The sequence below is a fragment of the Hyperolius riggenbachi genome, chromosome 1 (assembly GCF_040937935.1).
Source record: "Hyperolius riggenbachi isolate aHypRig1 chromosome 1, aHypRig1.pri, whole genome shotgun sequence".
Classification (NCBI taxonomy): Eukaryota; Metazoa; Chordata; class Amphibia; order Anura; family Hyperoliidae; genus Hyperolius; species Hyperolius riggenbachi.
Window position 1 is genome coordinate 525,946,375 of NC_090646.1, and position 13,712 is coordinate 525,960,086.

The 13,712-nt window shown below is 41.9% G+C and overlaps 1 protein-coding gene across 2 annotated transcripts in view; it reads left to right on the forward strand.

The window, feature by feature from the left end:
- RNFT2 (ring finger protein, transmembrane 2) overlaps positions 1 to 13,712 on the forward strand; it is a 100,879-nt gene that overhangs the window by 4,239 nt on the left and 82,928 nt on the right. For both annotated transcript variants that reach the window (XM_068245994.1, XM_068245986.1), the window contains exons 2-5: positions 611 to 829; positions 3,236 to 3,729; positions 6,721 to 6,797; positions 12,040 to 12,140. In XM_068245994.1, the coding sequence (XP_068102095.1) occupies positions 756 to 829; positions 3,236 to 3,729; positions 6,721 to 6,797; positions 12,040 to 12,140 (746 nt within the window). In that variant the 5' untranslated portion in view covers positions 611 to 755. The remainder of the gene's footprint in view (positions 1 to 610; positions 830 to 3,235; positions 3,730 to 6,720; positions 6,798 to 12,039; positions 12,141 to 13,712) is intronic.

Consider the following 13,712-nt stretch of genomic DNA (forward strand, 5'->3'; position numbering starts at 1 on the left):
CTTGTTGAGGGGCTGTGGATAAAAGTATTAGAGACACAGGATCAGCAGGAGAGTCAGGCAACCGGTATCATTTTAAAAGGAAAAATGTATATCCTCAGTTTAGGTTCCCCTTAAGCTTGTAAACACATGCTGTATGAGAGTTTACCTACACAATCTATTCACCATATTTAACCTATGTTGGCCATCATGCTACATGGAGGTGGCAAAATTAGACTGTCATTAGCCAAGCAAAATTGATGTGTGTACCAGGCTTTAAGCAAAATATTCAAGCTTGTTCCAATGCAGAAGGCTGGGAAGGGAGGAAAGCTGAGGTTTTGGCAGGACCCTCCTCCTTGAGAGAAGGTTTGTAAAGGGAATACAGTAGCAACTCTTAACAGTTTATCCTGCATGGCATACACCAACACATTTGTTGTATGCAGAATACTCAACAATGGCACTTTTTTATTTACTGGGAATCAATTTGTAGAACACCGTAAAAGTGATAGAGGATGACCTGTCAGTTATTCAGACCGCAGTTCATGAAACAGAAACAACTGAGCAGAATACCCAGCAAGAGATGTTTCAGTCTCCCAATGCATTATTAGTCATGACAACTGTATTTTGTGTGCAGATATTGGGATGGTCATCTCTGAAGAGGGGCTGGATCTCTGAGCTCCATAAATTGTCTCGTCTGCCTGAAGACCACTCATGTTTTCTAAATCTGGATTTAAGAAGACCACATCCTGCTCCCTTTTCCTGTAGACAATACACCTTAAATGTATTGTTTTAAAGTACTGAGAACAATGCAGAGACGACACAGCAGCCTGACAGACAACCCTCCTCCGGAGAGGTAATGTGAAAACTCACTTGTAACTTTACTCAGTTCTGGGTAGACTACTTTGAAGAGTTATAGTAACACAATTGTGAGGTTTGCCTACAATCTTCACTTTCTGCACTACCTTATTTTAGCATTGTTTGCTTAGGGGGGCCCAGTGATTTCTAGTACTGCCCATGCGGGGGGGGGGGGGGGGGGGGGCAGTGATTTCTAGTACTGCCCCTGCTTCCTATATTGGGAGTAGTGAGTACTTTAGAAGTGTAATTGCATTTACTTAAAATGTTTTGCTAAATTGGGCATTGATATACAAACCTTTTGGTAAATGTTTTTGAAAAGGCCTTTTTAGTTTTCAGAAGCTATGATTTTCTGATATTTTGTATTATGCTTTTTTTCCATGGAAACAGTTTGTTGATTGGTAAAAATACCAGCTCCGAGGACCCTATTCAATTAACTTTTCTCCTTGGTTTTCTCACATAAGATATTCTTACATACTTTTTTCAACAAGATATTTTTACACCTTATAAAATACGCCGCTCCCAGCAAGCAAGTTAAAGTGGATCCGAGATGAACTTTTACTCATTGCATAATTGTGTTCCTTACATATAGTTTATACGGCATTCCTCAAGCCAAATGCTTTTTTTGTTTTATTTTAATACCCTCATTTCCTATAAACTAAACAAGCCACGCCCACAGCTTCTCCAGAGTGCCTTGGCGCTTGCAAGGTATTGTGGGATTTCAGTCTGGGCAGGTGAAAAAGTGTTACTAGTTATAGATTTCAGAGGCAGAGTTTTCACAAGCTGAGGGCTGCAATGCAGATACAGATCAGTTGCCTGTGTAATGGAAGAGATTGGAGTGGCGTTCACAGGCTGAGGGCTGAATATGCAGATTAGCATGCCTAGATTCAGATAAGCTTGCCTGTATGTGTAATTGTGACGAGCAGAAAACATGGCTGCTCCCATTGAATATCAGCAAAAAAATAATAATATACTGTTGAAGCTGTTTGCAGCTAGATTTGCTGTGTAAGCTATCTAAACTTTAGATGAGATATATAGACAAGTTACTTGTTATATTTAGCTTTTCATCTCAGATCCACTTTAATACTCAAAATAAGTTTTTGACTTATTTGTATGTGTTTTTCAGCGCTCTTTCGGTTGTTAGGTGCTTAAAAGTCATTTGTAGGTGACAGGGCCAGTTCTCTCATGAAGCAAGGTGAAACGTTTTGCATCAGGTACAGAGATTACAGGGGCAGCATTTTTGTACTGTGTTTGCACTATTAGCATACAGTCAGAGTAGGAGGAGAAGCAAAAGGAGAGCGTGGTGAAGAGATCATCATTGGGGGAAAGCAGCTTGTTTTGCTGTATGAGTGAGGAGGGGGGAGGAGGCAGAAGAGGAGCAGTGTTTCATTTGACTTGCACAGCAGAAGGGAGGAGGTGGCACTGATGTCCTAACTGAGGAGGAATGGAGTGGCTGAGAGTGAGCAATTTGTTTGTTGTGACATACAGCCAGCCAGTGTGCTATTGTGTTGAGCTGCAGCATGTCATGGGATAAATAAAGTGGAGTAAATTGTCAGGTGCTGTGTGATCATTCCAAATCGGGGGGGGGGGGGGGGAGAGAAGGGGGGGTTAGCCTCACAAGTTTGCCTCAGACAGCAAAAAGTCTAGAACCAGCCTTGGTAGATGATAAAACATTTTCTTCTGGGAGAAAACTCTAGAAAAGTCAGCTGAATAGGGGCCTAAATGTTTCTTTTTGCATCCTCTTTTTCTTCCGAAGTGAGTGTTTGATTCATGCAGGTAGGGTTCTGTTTGATTCATGCAGGTAGGGTTCTGTTTGATTCATGCAGGTAGGGTTGTTCTGTTTGATTCATGCAGGTAGGGTTGTTCTGTTTGATTCATGCAGGAAGGGTTGTTCTGTTTGATTCATGCAGGTAGAACATCTGCAAAGAATTCATCATAGCAAAGGTCTGCTCATAGCCCATGTGCAGCCACGCTCCACTAAAATGTTATACTTTTAAAAGTAACTTTTGGTTTCAGTAGATTTGCTAGATTCTGTATTCATTTCAAAGCAACATTTTTTTCTTTTCATACAGAGCGTGCGACTGTTGCTCAGCATATTTATTAAAGCAGTTCAAAAGAAAACTGCTGCAAAAGTGGAGCCATCCTCTCCAGTTTTCGCTGACCCCTTAGAATCCTACTGGTTGGCTGATTTGCATCCATCAAAATTAGCCCTATGGTGTGGTGGGGAATTAAGACTGAGTGCCCTGCAATGGAACAGCTAATGATGTGCATTGTTTACTGTGAAAATACTGCAGAAAATTGTGTCTGCACTGTGTATAACTGTTACAGCTCTGTAAGAGTACTGTATTGCTTTTCTTTATTTCCTAACTTAATAAAGCCTTTCTACTTTGTTTTATAATTTATGTAGGAGTCGAAGCCAAAATCTGAGCTCTGACACCAATATTGATGAAGGCGTATTTAATGCATTAAAGCAAGATCCACCCTCATCTCAGCATCTGTTCTCAAGTCTAGCGGGTCTCCAGCCTGGCCCAATCACAGCCCAATCTGGTCTAGTTTTGGGATCCTCAGCGGGAGGCAGTGATGTATTTATACAGATGCCTTCTCAGGTCAGAGAGGAAGCAAGCAATCGCTCAGAGACTAGCAGCTTCACTCACCACCCTCATCACCGGCAGCCACCGCAGCCCCCTGCACACCACCAGCAGCATCACTTTCAGCATTCAAACTCCCGGGCATCGCTGCTGCATGCCGCTAGTGGAGAGCGTCATCGAGACGATAACAGTGAGGAGCCAGGAACACCGGCACCAGCCTTGTCTGAACTTAGAGCAGTCGTCTCATGGTTACAGAAGGGGCTTCCATTCATCCTTATTCTTCTAGCCAAAGTCTGCTTTCAGCATAAACTTGGTGAGTATATATGGCTACCTTGTCATGCAAGCTTAGTCTACCTTTAGGACATTACTATTTAACAAGCTCAGTATGCTGTATGCCACATGGAAAATTTTGGATTTCCATAAGGTCTGATCAGGTTTCAGACCATTTTTCAGGTCAATTTTCTGACCACTTTTATACAAAATTGATCGGAAACCTGATCGGACCAGGTATTACAAATATATGTTTGTATTGAAAAGCACTCCAATAGTGTGGAGCCTGTTGATTGTCAGTCCTTTAATCTGTCCTGCTGACTGCTCGACTCTGACAGGATGCTGATTCCAACCATTGATTACTGCGCACTCACGCTTTGCTTGCCATTTGTGGCACTGTTCCATCGCTGCACCTGCTTGCTCTGCTGTCTCAGTGACAGCAGAGCTTCTGCATCTCAGTCAGGAGCCAATCACAGTAAACTCAGATCCGCATCTCATTTATCATGGCTCCTGATCCCGTTAATACTGTGAGCCAATCACAGTAATCACAGAGAACAATAGGGAAAGGACGGCTCTGGTCCTTAAAGTGAACCTTAAGTCAAAAATAAAAAATGAGTTTTACTCACCTGGGGCTTCCCTCAGCCCCCTGCAGCTGATCGGTGCCCACGTAGCGGCTACTTCCGGTTTCGCCGTCACCGGCCGTCAGGCTGGGAACGCGTGTGATTCTTCGCGTTCCCAGACACAATAGCACCCTCTATACTGCTATTGTAGCAAGGAAGGCCGCAATAGCAGTATAGGGGGTGCTATTGTGGCTGGGAACGCGAAGAATCACTAACGTTCCCAGCCTGACGGCCAGTGACGGCGAAACCGGAAGTAGCCGCCGGCAGGTCCAATGGCAGCTCTGGAAACCCTGCAGGAATGCCCCTGATGGGCGTTTTGAACAGGAAATCCCTCTCCCGCATGCTTACCTCTGAGATAGCAACAAATATTGTCGCGTCCCATCTGCCCACCTCGGGTTCTCTTAAAGCTAATTTTCCTGGTTTCAGCATCAGAAACACTTCCTATATGTATATATCGCTGTATGTTGAATGTAGACCTGCTCTCCCAGTGATGTCACAGTCTAGACTAATTAGCTATATGAAATTTCACCCCTCCCCTTCCCCCAAACATTCTGGGAGACCAGGTATACTTTGTACTGGCTTTGGAACTATGAGTAAACAAGCATTCTGCAGAGACCACCCGAATAGACTAAATATATTAAAATAAGTTTCAGAACGTAAATTAGGTTGAGGAAAGATTTTACACTAAAAAATCATAAAAAATGCATTTTGTAAATAATAATCAATTTTATTAATTGTTATTTTCACCACAGTTCCTCTTTAACGACTTCAGCCTTCAGTGTTTTTTCACCTTATGCATCCAAGCAATTTTTACCTTCCATTCATTTGTCAATAACTTTATCACTGCTTATCACAATGAATTGATCTATATTCTATTTTTTTCCGCCACCAATTAGGCTTTCTTTTGGGTGGTACATTTTGCAAAAAATTATTTTTTTCCAAATGCATTTTAATGGGAATATTAAGAAAAAATGAAAAAAGTCATTATTTCTCGGTTTCCAGCCATTATAGCTTTAAAATAATATATGCTATCATAGTTAAACCCACATATTATATTTGCCCATTTGTCCCGGTTATTACACCATTTAAATTAAGTCCCTATCACAATGTATGGCGCCAATATTTTATTTGGAAATAAAGGTGCATTTCTTCAGTTTTGCGTCCGTCACTATTTACAAGCTAATAATTAAAAAAAATAATAGTAATATACCCTCTTGACATGCATATTAAAAAAGCTCAGCCCCTTAAGTAACTATTTATGTTAAGTTTTTTTTATGAAAAATTTTATTTGGGTATTATTTGGGAGATTGTGGGAGGTAAACAGTTAATTTTAAATGCAATTGTGTGCATGTTTTATTAAAAAAATTGTATGTATATATAATTTTACTATTTGGCCTCAAGCCACAGTAATTGTTTTTCCCGTCCTGCAAGTGTGCGATCACGCTTACAGGAAGTGAACAGAGGATGTGAAACTTTTTTTTTTTCTTCAGAAAGATTGCAGCTTCTCATAGAAGCCATCGGTCTTTCTAACGGGGACTTAGATCATTGATCTCCGGGCTAACAGGCGGCGGGAGCAGCAGCTACGTCTAAAAGGCTTAATTGGTTAAGTGAAAATAAACTGATGAGATATACTATTGTATGTTTAGTTCTAATCCTACATAGGAATTTCCTGAAATCCCACAGTCATTTTATGATTTATAAAATTAAAAATCCAAGTTTAAATTCTTGACTTCTGCAGGTGAATGATAACGTTTATTCAGCTCCCATACAGCCAGATCTCGGACTATTGAACTTTTCTTTTTTTTCTCTTGCTTTTCTCAGCCACACATGAGTTTTATGATTAGTAATTGCTTAGGGCCGGAGCCCACTGACGCAGTTATGTCCGCTTTTCAGTTACACATCAATGTTAGAGATGCAGAAAATCGGACAGAAGCAGATACAACTGCTCCAGTGGGCTCAGGGCCCTTTGTTCACTGGGAAGTGCAATCGTGCAACCTGTAATTTCCACTCATCGCATTTGCGCTGTGAAGCCATCGGGAATGGATCGTGATCACGCCGAGAATTGCTCAAGCTGGCCATTTCAATTTTGGAAAAAAACAAATTGCGCTCGTGGAAAATGAGCACCGCAGTGCTATTGCAATCGGCAAATCGCCTGTGGTCCACTTTTTGAAGTGGATCGCAGCTAGTGGAAAAGTGCCCTTATCTGTGAGCGTTAAGCAGTTCAGACTGCAGAGAAACTGTCATTTAAAGCCCTGGATTCTTAATTCTTACAGTGAAGAAAAAGGAGCATGGACTAGTTCTATGTAGAATTGGGACTGTACGTATGTTTATCTCATCATGTTGCATGTCAGTTCAGGTATCCTTTAACATCAAAATTTATTTTTACTAACATGTATAATAATGTAACTCCCCAGGTATAGCGGTGTGCATCGGGATGGCCAGTACCTTTGCGTACGCTAACTCTTCTGTCAAACATCAGGTGTCTCTAAAGGTAAGGCTGTGTACTGACAAACGGAAACTGAAGAGAGGTGTTCCTTTAGGGCCTTGTCACACTGAGGATATCAACACGCAACTGCACTGCTAAGTGATTGAACTTTTAGCTTGCAATTTAAAGGGAACCTGAACTGAGTAAAATTATTTAAAATAAACACATGATGTAGCTGCAAATGAATATTAGGTACTTACCTCGCCGTCAGTTCCTCTCAGAATCTCACCATTTGCTTCTTACAGTGATCCCTTCCAGTTCTGACAATATTTTGTCAGAACTGAAATATACCTGTTACTGTCAGTTACAACTCAATGTGCAAGGTAATGTCCATGTTTCCCTATGGCTCAAGCGATCGATATTACAGTCTAACAGTGTGCTGTCCAGGAAGCTGTTATAGGGTAATGGCCATTTTCAAAATGGAGGACAGAGAATTACATTGATCACAGTGGATAAACAGGAGGCAGGAGAGGAGAAAGAGATTGATGAGTAGCCTACACAGGAGGTAAGTATGACGTGTTTATGTTTATTTTGACTTTTAATTTTCAGTTCAGGTTCTCTTTAAAAAAAAAAGTTTTGTACTTTGCTATTGTCTTTTTATTAGATGCTAACTGGGAAAATGCAACAGGACCAGCGTTTGGATTTTACCAATCAAATTGTACTCGATGTAAAAGTGTTACCACAATTTCTATTATAATGGTGACACCCTTGCGATCTGCAAAACGCTAGCGATGTGATAAACATGGTGCAACGCATTCAGTGTGAAAAGGCCCTAAAGTATTTGGACACCTTAATGGTGATGTCTTGTCTTAAGACTATGTGTATATGCAATAGATACTTAATTAATTTGAAGCTAAACTTTAGACATACAGCTATATAGACTGCTGAAGTACAGTTTATACAAATTGTCTTATTTGCCAAATATATGCCATTCTATATATCCAGACAAAGTAGGGTAGGAGGCGTCAGGGATATTTCAAATGATGCGATGTGTGTCAATACTAGTATTTTTGGTAGTAGCAGCTCTATAGTGAATACTGACCATGCGTTCCGCGGCATGCGCCACTTCTATTGTGCCTTTTTAAGAAATAAACAGGGCACTCTGAAACTGACGAACACAACTCTCAGATTAGAATGCATAAATAAATACATATACAGGGAGTGCAGAATGATTAGGCAAGTTGTATTTTTGAGGAATAATTTTATTATTGAACAACAACCATGTTCTCAATGAACCCAAAAAAACTCATTAATATCAAAGCTGAATATTTTAGAAAGTAGTTTTTAGTATGTTTTTAGTTTTAGCTATTTTAGGGGGATATCTCTGTGTGCACGTGACTATTACTGTGCATAATTATTAGGCAACTTAACAAAAAACAAATATATACCCATTTCAATTATTTATTTTTACCAGTGAAACCAATATAACATCTCAACATTCACAAATATACATTTCTGACATTCAAAAACAAAACAAAAACAAATCAGTGACCAATATAGCCACCTTTCTTTGCAAGGACAGTCAAAAGCCTGCCATCCATGGATTCTGGCAGTGTTTTGATCTGTTCACCATCAACATTGTGTGCAGCAGCAACCACAGCCTCCCAGACACTGTTCAGAGAGGTGTACTGTTTTCCCTTTTTGTAAATCTCACATTTTATGATGGACCACAGGTTCTCAATGTGGTTCAGTTTAGGTGAACAAGGAGGCCATGTCATTAGTTTTTCTTCTTTTATACCCTTTCTTGCCAGCCACGCTGTGGAGTACTTGGACGCGTGTGATGGAGCATTGTCCTGCATGAAAATCATGTTTTTCTTGAAGGATGCAGACTTCTTCCTGTACCACTGCTTGAAGAAGGTGTCTTCCAGAAATTGGCAGTAGGACTGGGAGTTGAGCTTGACTCCATCCTCAACCCGAAAAGGCTCCACAAGGTCATCTTTGATGATACCAGCCCAAACCAGTACTCCACCTCCACCTTGCTGGCGTCTGAGTCGGACTGGAGCTCTCTGCCCTTTACCAATCCAGCCACGGGCCCATCCATCTGGCCCATCAAGACTCACTCTCATTTCATCAGTCCATAAAACCTTAGAAAAAGAGATATTTCTTGGCCCAGTGTTGACGTTTCAGCCTATGTGTCTTGTTCAGTGGTGGTCGGTCTTTCAGCCTTTCTTACCTTGGCCATGTCTCTGAGTATTGCACACCTTGTGCTTTTGGGCACTCCAGTGATGTTGCAGCTCTGAAATAAGGCCAAACTGGTGGCAAGTGGCATCTTGGCAGCTGCACGCTTCACTTTTCTCAGTTCATGGGCAGTTATTTTGCGCCTTGGTTTTTCCATACGCTTCTTGCGACCCTGTTGACTATTTTGAATGAAACGCTTGATTGTTCGATGATCACGCTTCAGAAGCTTTGCAATGTTAAGAGTGCTGCATCCCTCTGCAAGATATCTCACTATTTTTGACTTTTCTGAGCCTGTCAAGTCCTTCTTTTGACCCATTTTGCCAAAGGAAAGGAAGTTGCCTAATAATTATGCACACCTGATATAGGGTGGTGATGTCATTAGACCACACCCCTTCTCATTACAGAGATGCACTTCACCTAATATACTTAATTGGTAGTAGGCTTTCGAGCCTATACAGCTTGGAGTAAGACAACATGCATAAAGAGGATGATGTGGTCAAAATACTCATTTGCTTAATAATTCTGCACTCCCTGTAGTAACATAAATACACATAGACATACGTATACAGCCAAAAGGTGCTAAAAAAATATCAGTTAAGATTGGAGCTATACATAATAAAAAAAAGATATGTGTGTGTGTATGTGTGTGTATGTGTGTGTATATATATATATATATATATATATATATATATATATATATATATATATATATATTTAAATATTTTTTTTGATTATATATAATATATAAGCGCAACCTACAAAGATATGTGGCCCACATTAATAAAGGGTTCTGGCGTGTGATGTCCAGGTTGTTCACGTGAGCGCCTACACTCCATGTGACTCCAGGGACTCTTACCCGCTCTGACACTCCCTGGAGTCACATGGAGTGTAGGCTCTCAGGTGATTCGACTATATAAATGAGATGTGAATGCAGAGTTATTTAGTATGTCATGAATTGGAAAAAGGAGCTGTGTCTCCGAAACGTCGTTGATTAATATGACAAGACTACAATAAATATTGAAGCATACCAGATGGTGCCGGCTATGTTTTTGAAGATTTGCTGGAGTGGTGTTTCCTCTAGCTGAGCACATCCACATTTACATTTAGACAGGCTAAACTCTCTACGTATATAGAAGGTGCATTTCTATGTGTTTTCCTTCTGTCCTGTGCAAGAGTTCAGGTCCACCTACCTACTTCTCCTGTATCGCTGATAAAAAAAAACACAATACTTTTTCAACACACTGTTTCACTTACCTGGGACTTCTGCAAGCCCCCAGCAGCCGTCCTGTCCTGCGCCGGTCCTCCACGATCCTCCGTTCTCCCACCGCCAGCTCCTTTTGGTTTTGCCGCCGGGCCACTGCACATGCGCAGCTCTGGCTACACGTATCCTTTCAAGTCGAGGTACGGAACGGAGCAGCAGCGAGAGAACGGAGACTCGTGGAGGACCAGCGCGGGAAAGGATAGCTGCTGGGGGCTCGCAGAAGCCCCAGGTAAGTCAAACAGTGTGTTTAAAAAGTATCTACAGTTCCGCGTTAATAGCACGGTTGGTGCCTCACCTCTTTTTTACGACCTGTAAAATTATTTTACGGAGGGGGAACACACTTGCAGGGCCGTTTTCCCCTGTGATTCCCTGGTGTCCATCTGCTTTTGCAATTGTTTTTTTCTGCAAACGTTTGCTACGTTTGTTCCGTGATTTTTTTGTTTGTTTGCGGCAGCATATACTGTAGTTGTGAACGTGTGTGTCATGCAGGAAAAATCGGAAAGCTGTGCGATTTAAAAGCATACCAAAAATTGCAAATGTGAACGAACGATCACGACAAGTGTTTCCCAAGCCAGGCTATTTACTTCAATAGCCTGTGGAATTGTGCGCAATTTGCCATCCGCAGCAAAACACACACAATCACGGCTAATATGATACCTGCCTTAAAACGGAATGAAACCCAGCATTTCTACTTTGCTCTAATAGATTATTTACAGCATATTATATACAACCAGCATTTTTTTTTTTACTAGAACTGCATTCAAGGGGTTAACACAGGCTTTAGAAGCTTCCCTGCCAGCAGAGCTGGCCGCTTCCAAACTTTACATAATGTTATCTTGTGTTTAATTGTATCAAGTGAGAAATGTAAACAAAGCTTTCTCACACACTGCTGGGTCCCCTGAACAAAGTCAGACAAGCATAAATGCTTTCTGAGGCTTTCTGATTAAGTTAGAGAATGAATAAAGCAGTTATAATTAAATGCAAAGTCAGCTCTCAGAGTAAAATAAGTGTACTTTAGAAAAGTATAATTTCTAAATGAATTATAATACTTATGCACAAAAGAAAATATGATAACCGTATGCCATATAAAAAGTAGGAAGACATGTTTTTATTGAATATTATGTCAGGGTTTTATACCGCTTTAAAGAGAATCCGAGGTGGGGTTCTAAGAATGAAATCTGCGCTCAGAGGCTGGGTCTGCCTATACTGCCCAGCCTCTGTTGCTATTTCAATACCCCCTAAGTTCCCCCTGCGCACCGCTCTCCCCCATAAATAATAGCCGCGCTGTGCGGGCTGTGTTTACCTTGGTCCTGTCAGTTTGCGTGCTGCCCCGCCTCCTGCAGAGCTCCAGTCCCCGCAGCGTCCCTTCCCTCCCCGCTGATTGGAGGGAAGGGACGCGGGCGGGGACCAGCGCTATGCAGGAGGCGGGGGAGCGGCGGAGAATGACAGGACAAAAGTAAACACAGCCCGCTGTGACACGCTGCGTGTTGGCAGCGCGGCTGTTATTTATGGGGGAGAGCAGAGCGCAGGGGGAACTTAGGGGGGATTGAAATAGCAGCAGAGGCTGGGCAATATAAGCAGACCCAGCCTCTGAGCGCAGATGTCATTCTTAGAACCCCACGTCGGGTTCTCTTTAATGTTAAGTAGGTTCACACGCCTGTTGTCTGACAGCACTGTACGTAGTATATGCAGTGAATAGGTTTCAATGTATTGTTTTTGAATAATTGAAAATTTAGGTTTGTATAAAGAGGAGTCTATATGCTAACAATGATCAGTAGTTTGATACATTATGTCTTTGTGTCTCATCAGGAAAATCGCTCAGTTCTGTCAGTCTCTTGGATTGTTGTATTCTTGATGGGGAACACCTTTTACCTTCTATACAGCTTTCGCTCCCAGCAGCTGTATTACAGGTAAATGCTCTCTTTGTCTGTCAGCTGAATCTTCCTGATGAAATCTCAGGAAACATCAGCCTTAGCAATACGGTAGGAACATTCTTCATCAGTCAGTGCAATATAAATAATCTTGTGTATTTATATACACTTACCATTATTATTATTATTATTATTTATTGTATTTATAAAGCGCCAACATATTACGCAGCGCTGCACAATAGATAAATGGGTTAACATACAGGTAGAACATACGGAAACTCACAACAAAACAAGATCATGCAAATGATTTGATAACAATACAGTGTCATAGGTCAAAATAGAGACTGTTCGAGTCTACAAGAGGGGTGGTTGTGAGTAAGATTGCATAATCAAGCTGGATACATTAGGGAGGAGGGCCCTGCCAGAGGCTTACAATCTAAAGGGTGGGGTGGAGACAATAGGTGTGTCTTTTGAGAGGGGGTCTAACAGAACATATTATGGTGCTGGTGTAGGGGGGTATGCGAGCGTGAAGAGGTGAGTCTTGAGAGCTTGTTTGAAGGTATTAAAGGTGGGGGCGAGTCTGACGGCTGGTGGGAGAGAGTTCCAGAGAGTAGGGGCAGCCCTGGTGAAGTCCTGCAATCGTGCGTGTGACTGAGTTATGTGTGGTGCGACTAGGCGCAGGTCATTGGAGGATCGGAGGGGGCGGGCTGGTATGTGCCTGTGGACCAGATCAGAGATGTAGGTCGGGCAGGTCTTGTGCACTGATTTGTAGGCCAAGCACAGGATTTTGAAATTGATCCTAAAGCTGATGGGGAGCCAGTGTAGTGCTTTACAGAGCAGAGTTGTAGAGGCGCTGCGGTGAGAAGAATGTATCAGTCTGGCTGCCGCCTTCATTACCAATTTAAGTGGGTCAGTACAGTTAGAGGGGAGGCCAGATAAAAGAGAATTGCAGTAGTCTAGGCGGGAGATGACAAGGGCGTGGATAAGGAGTTTAGTGGTGTCAAGGGACAGGTAGGAGCGGATCTTGGAGATGTTGTGGAGGTGGAAGTTGCAGGATCTGGCAATACCTTGGATGTGGGCTGTAAAGGAAAGTTCAGAGTCTAGAGTAACGCCTAGACAGCAGGCTTGGGAGGTAGGGTGGATAGTAGTATTTTCAATAGTGACGTGCAAATCTAGGAGGGGTGCAGCTGTGCGGGGTGGGAATATTAGAAGCTCAGTCTTGTCCAAATTAAGCTTCAAAAATCAATTAACCCTTCGCACTCTCACATGCAAATGTTCAAACAAATGCATTCACAGATTTACTCATCCAGGCACAACTGTTATCCCTACAGCTAAATTAAAAGCCAGGGTTTTAGTTCACAGAAGAATGCATTCTTATGCTTAGTCACCTATACTGCGTAGAAGTACCCAGGTAAACATAGGTGTCCTAACTACAGTTAGGACACCTATGTTTACCTGGGTACTTCTACGCAGTATAGGTGACTAAGCATAAGAATGCATTCTTCTGTGAACTAAAACCCTGGCTTTTAATTTAGCTGTAGGGATAACAGTTGTGCCTGGATGAGTAAATCTGTGAATGCATTTGTTTGAACATTTGCATGTGAGAGTGCG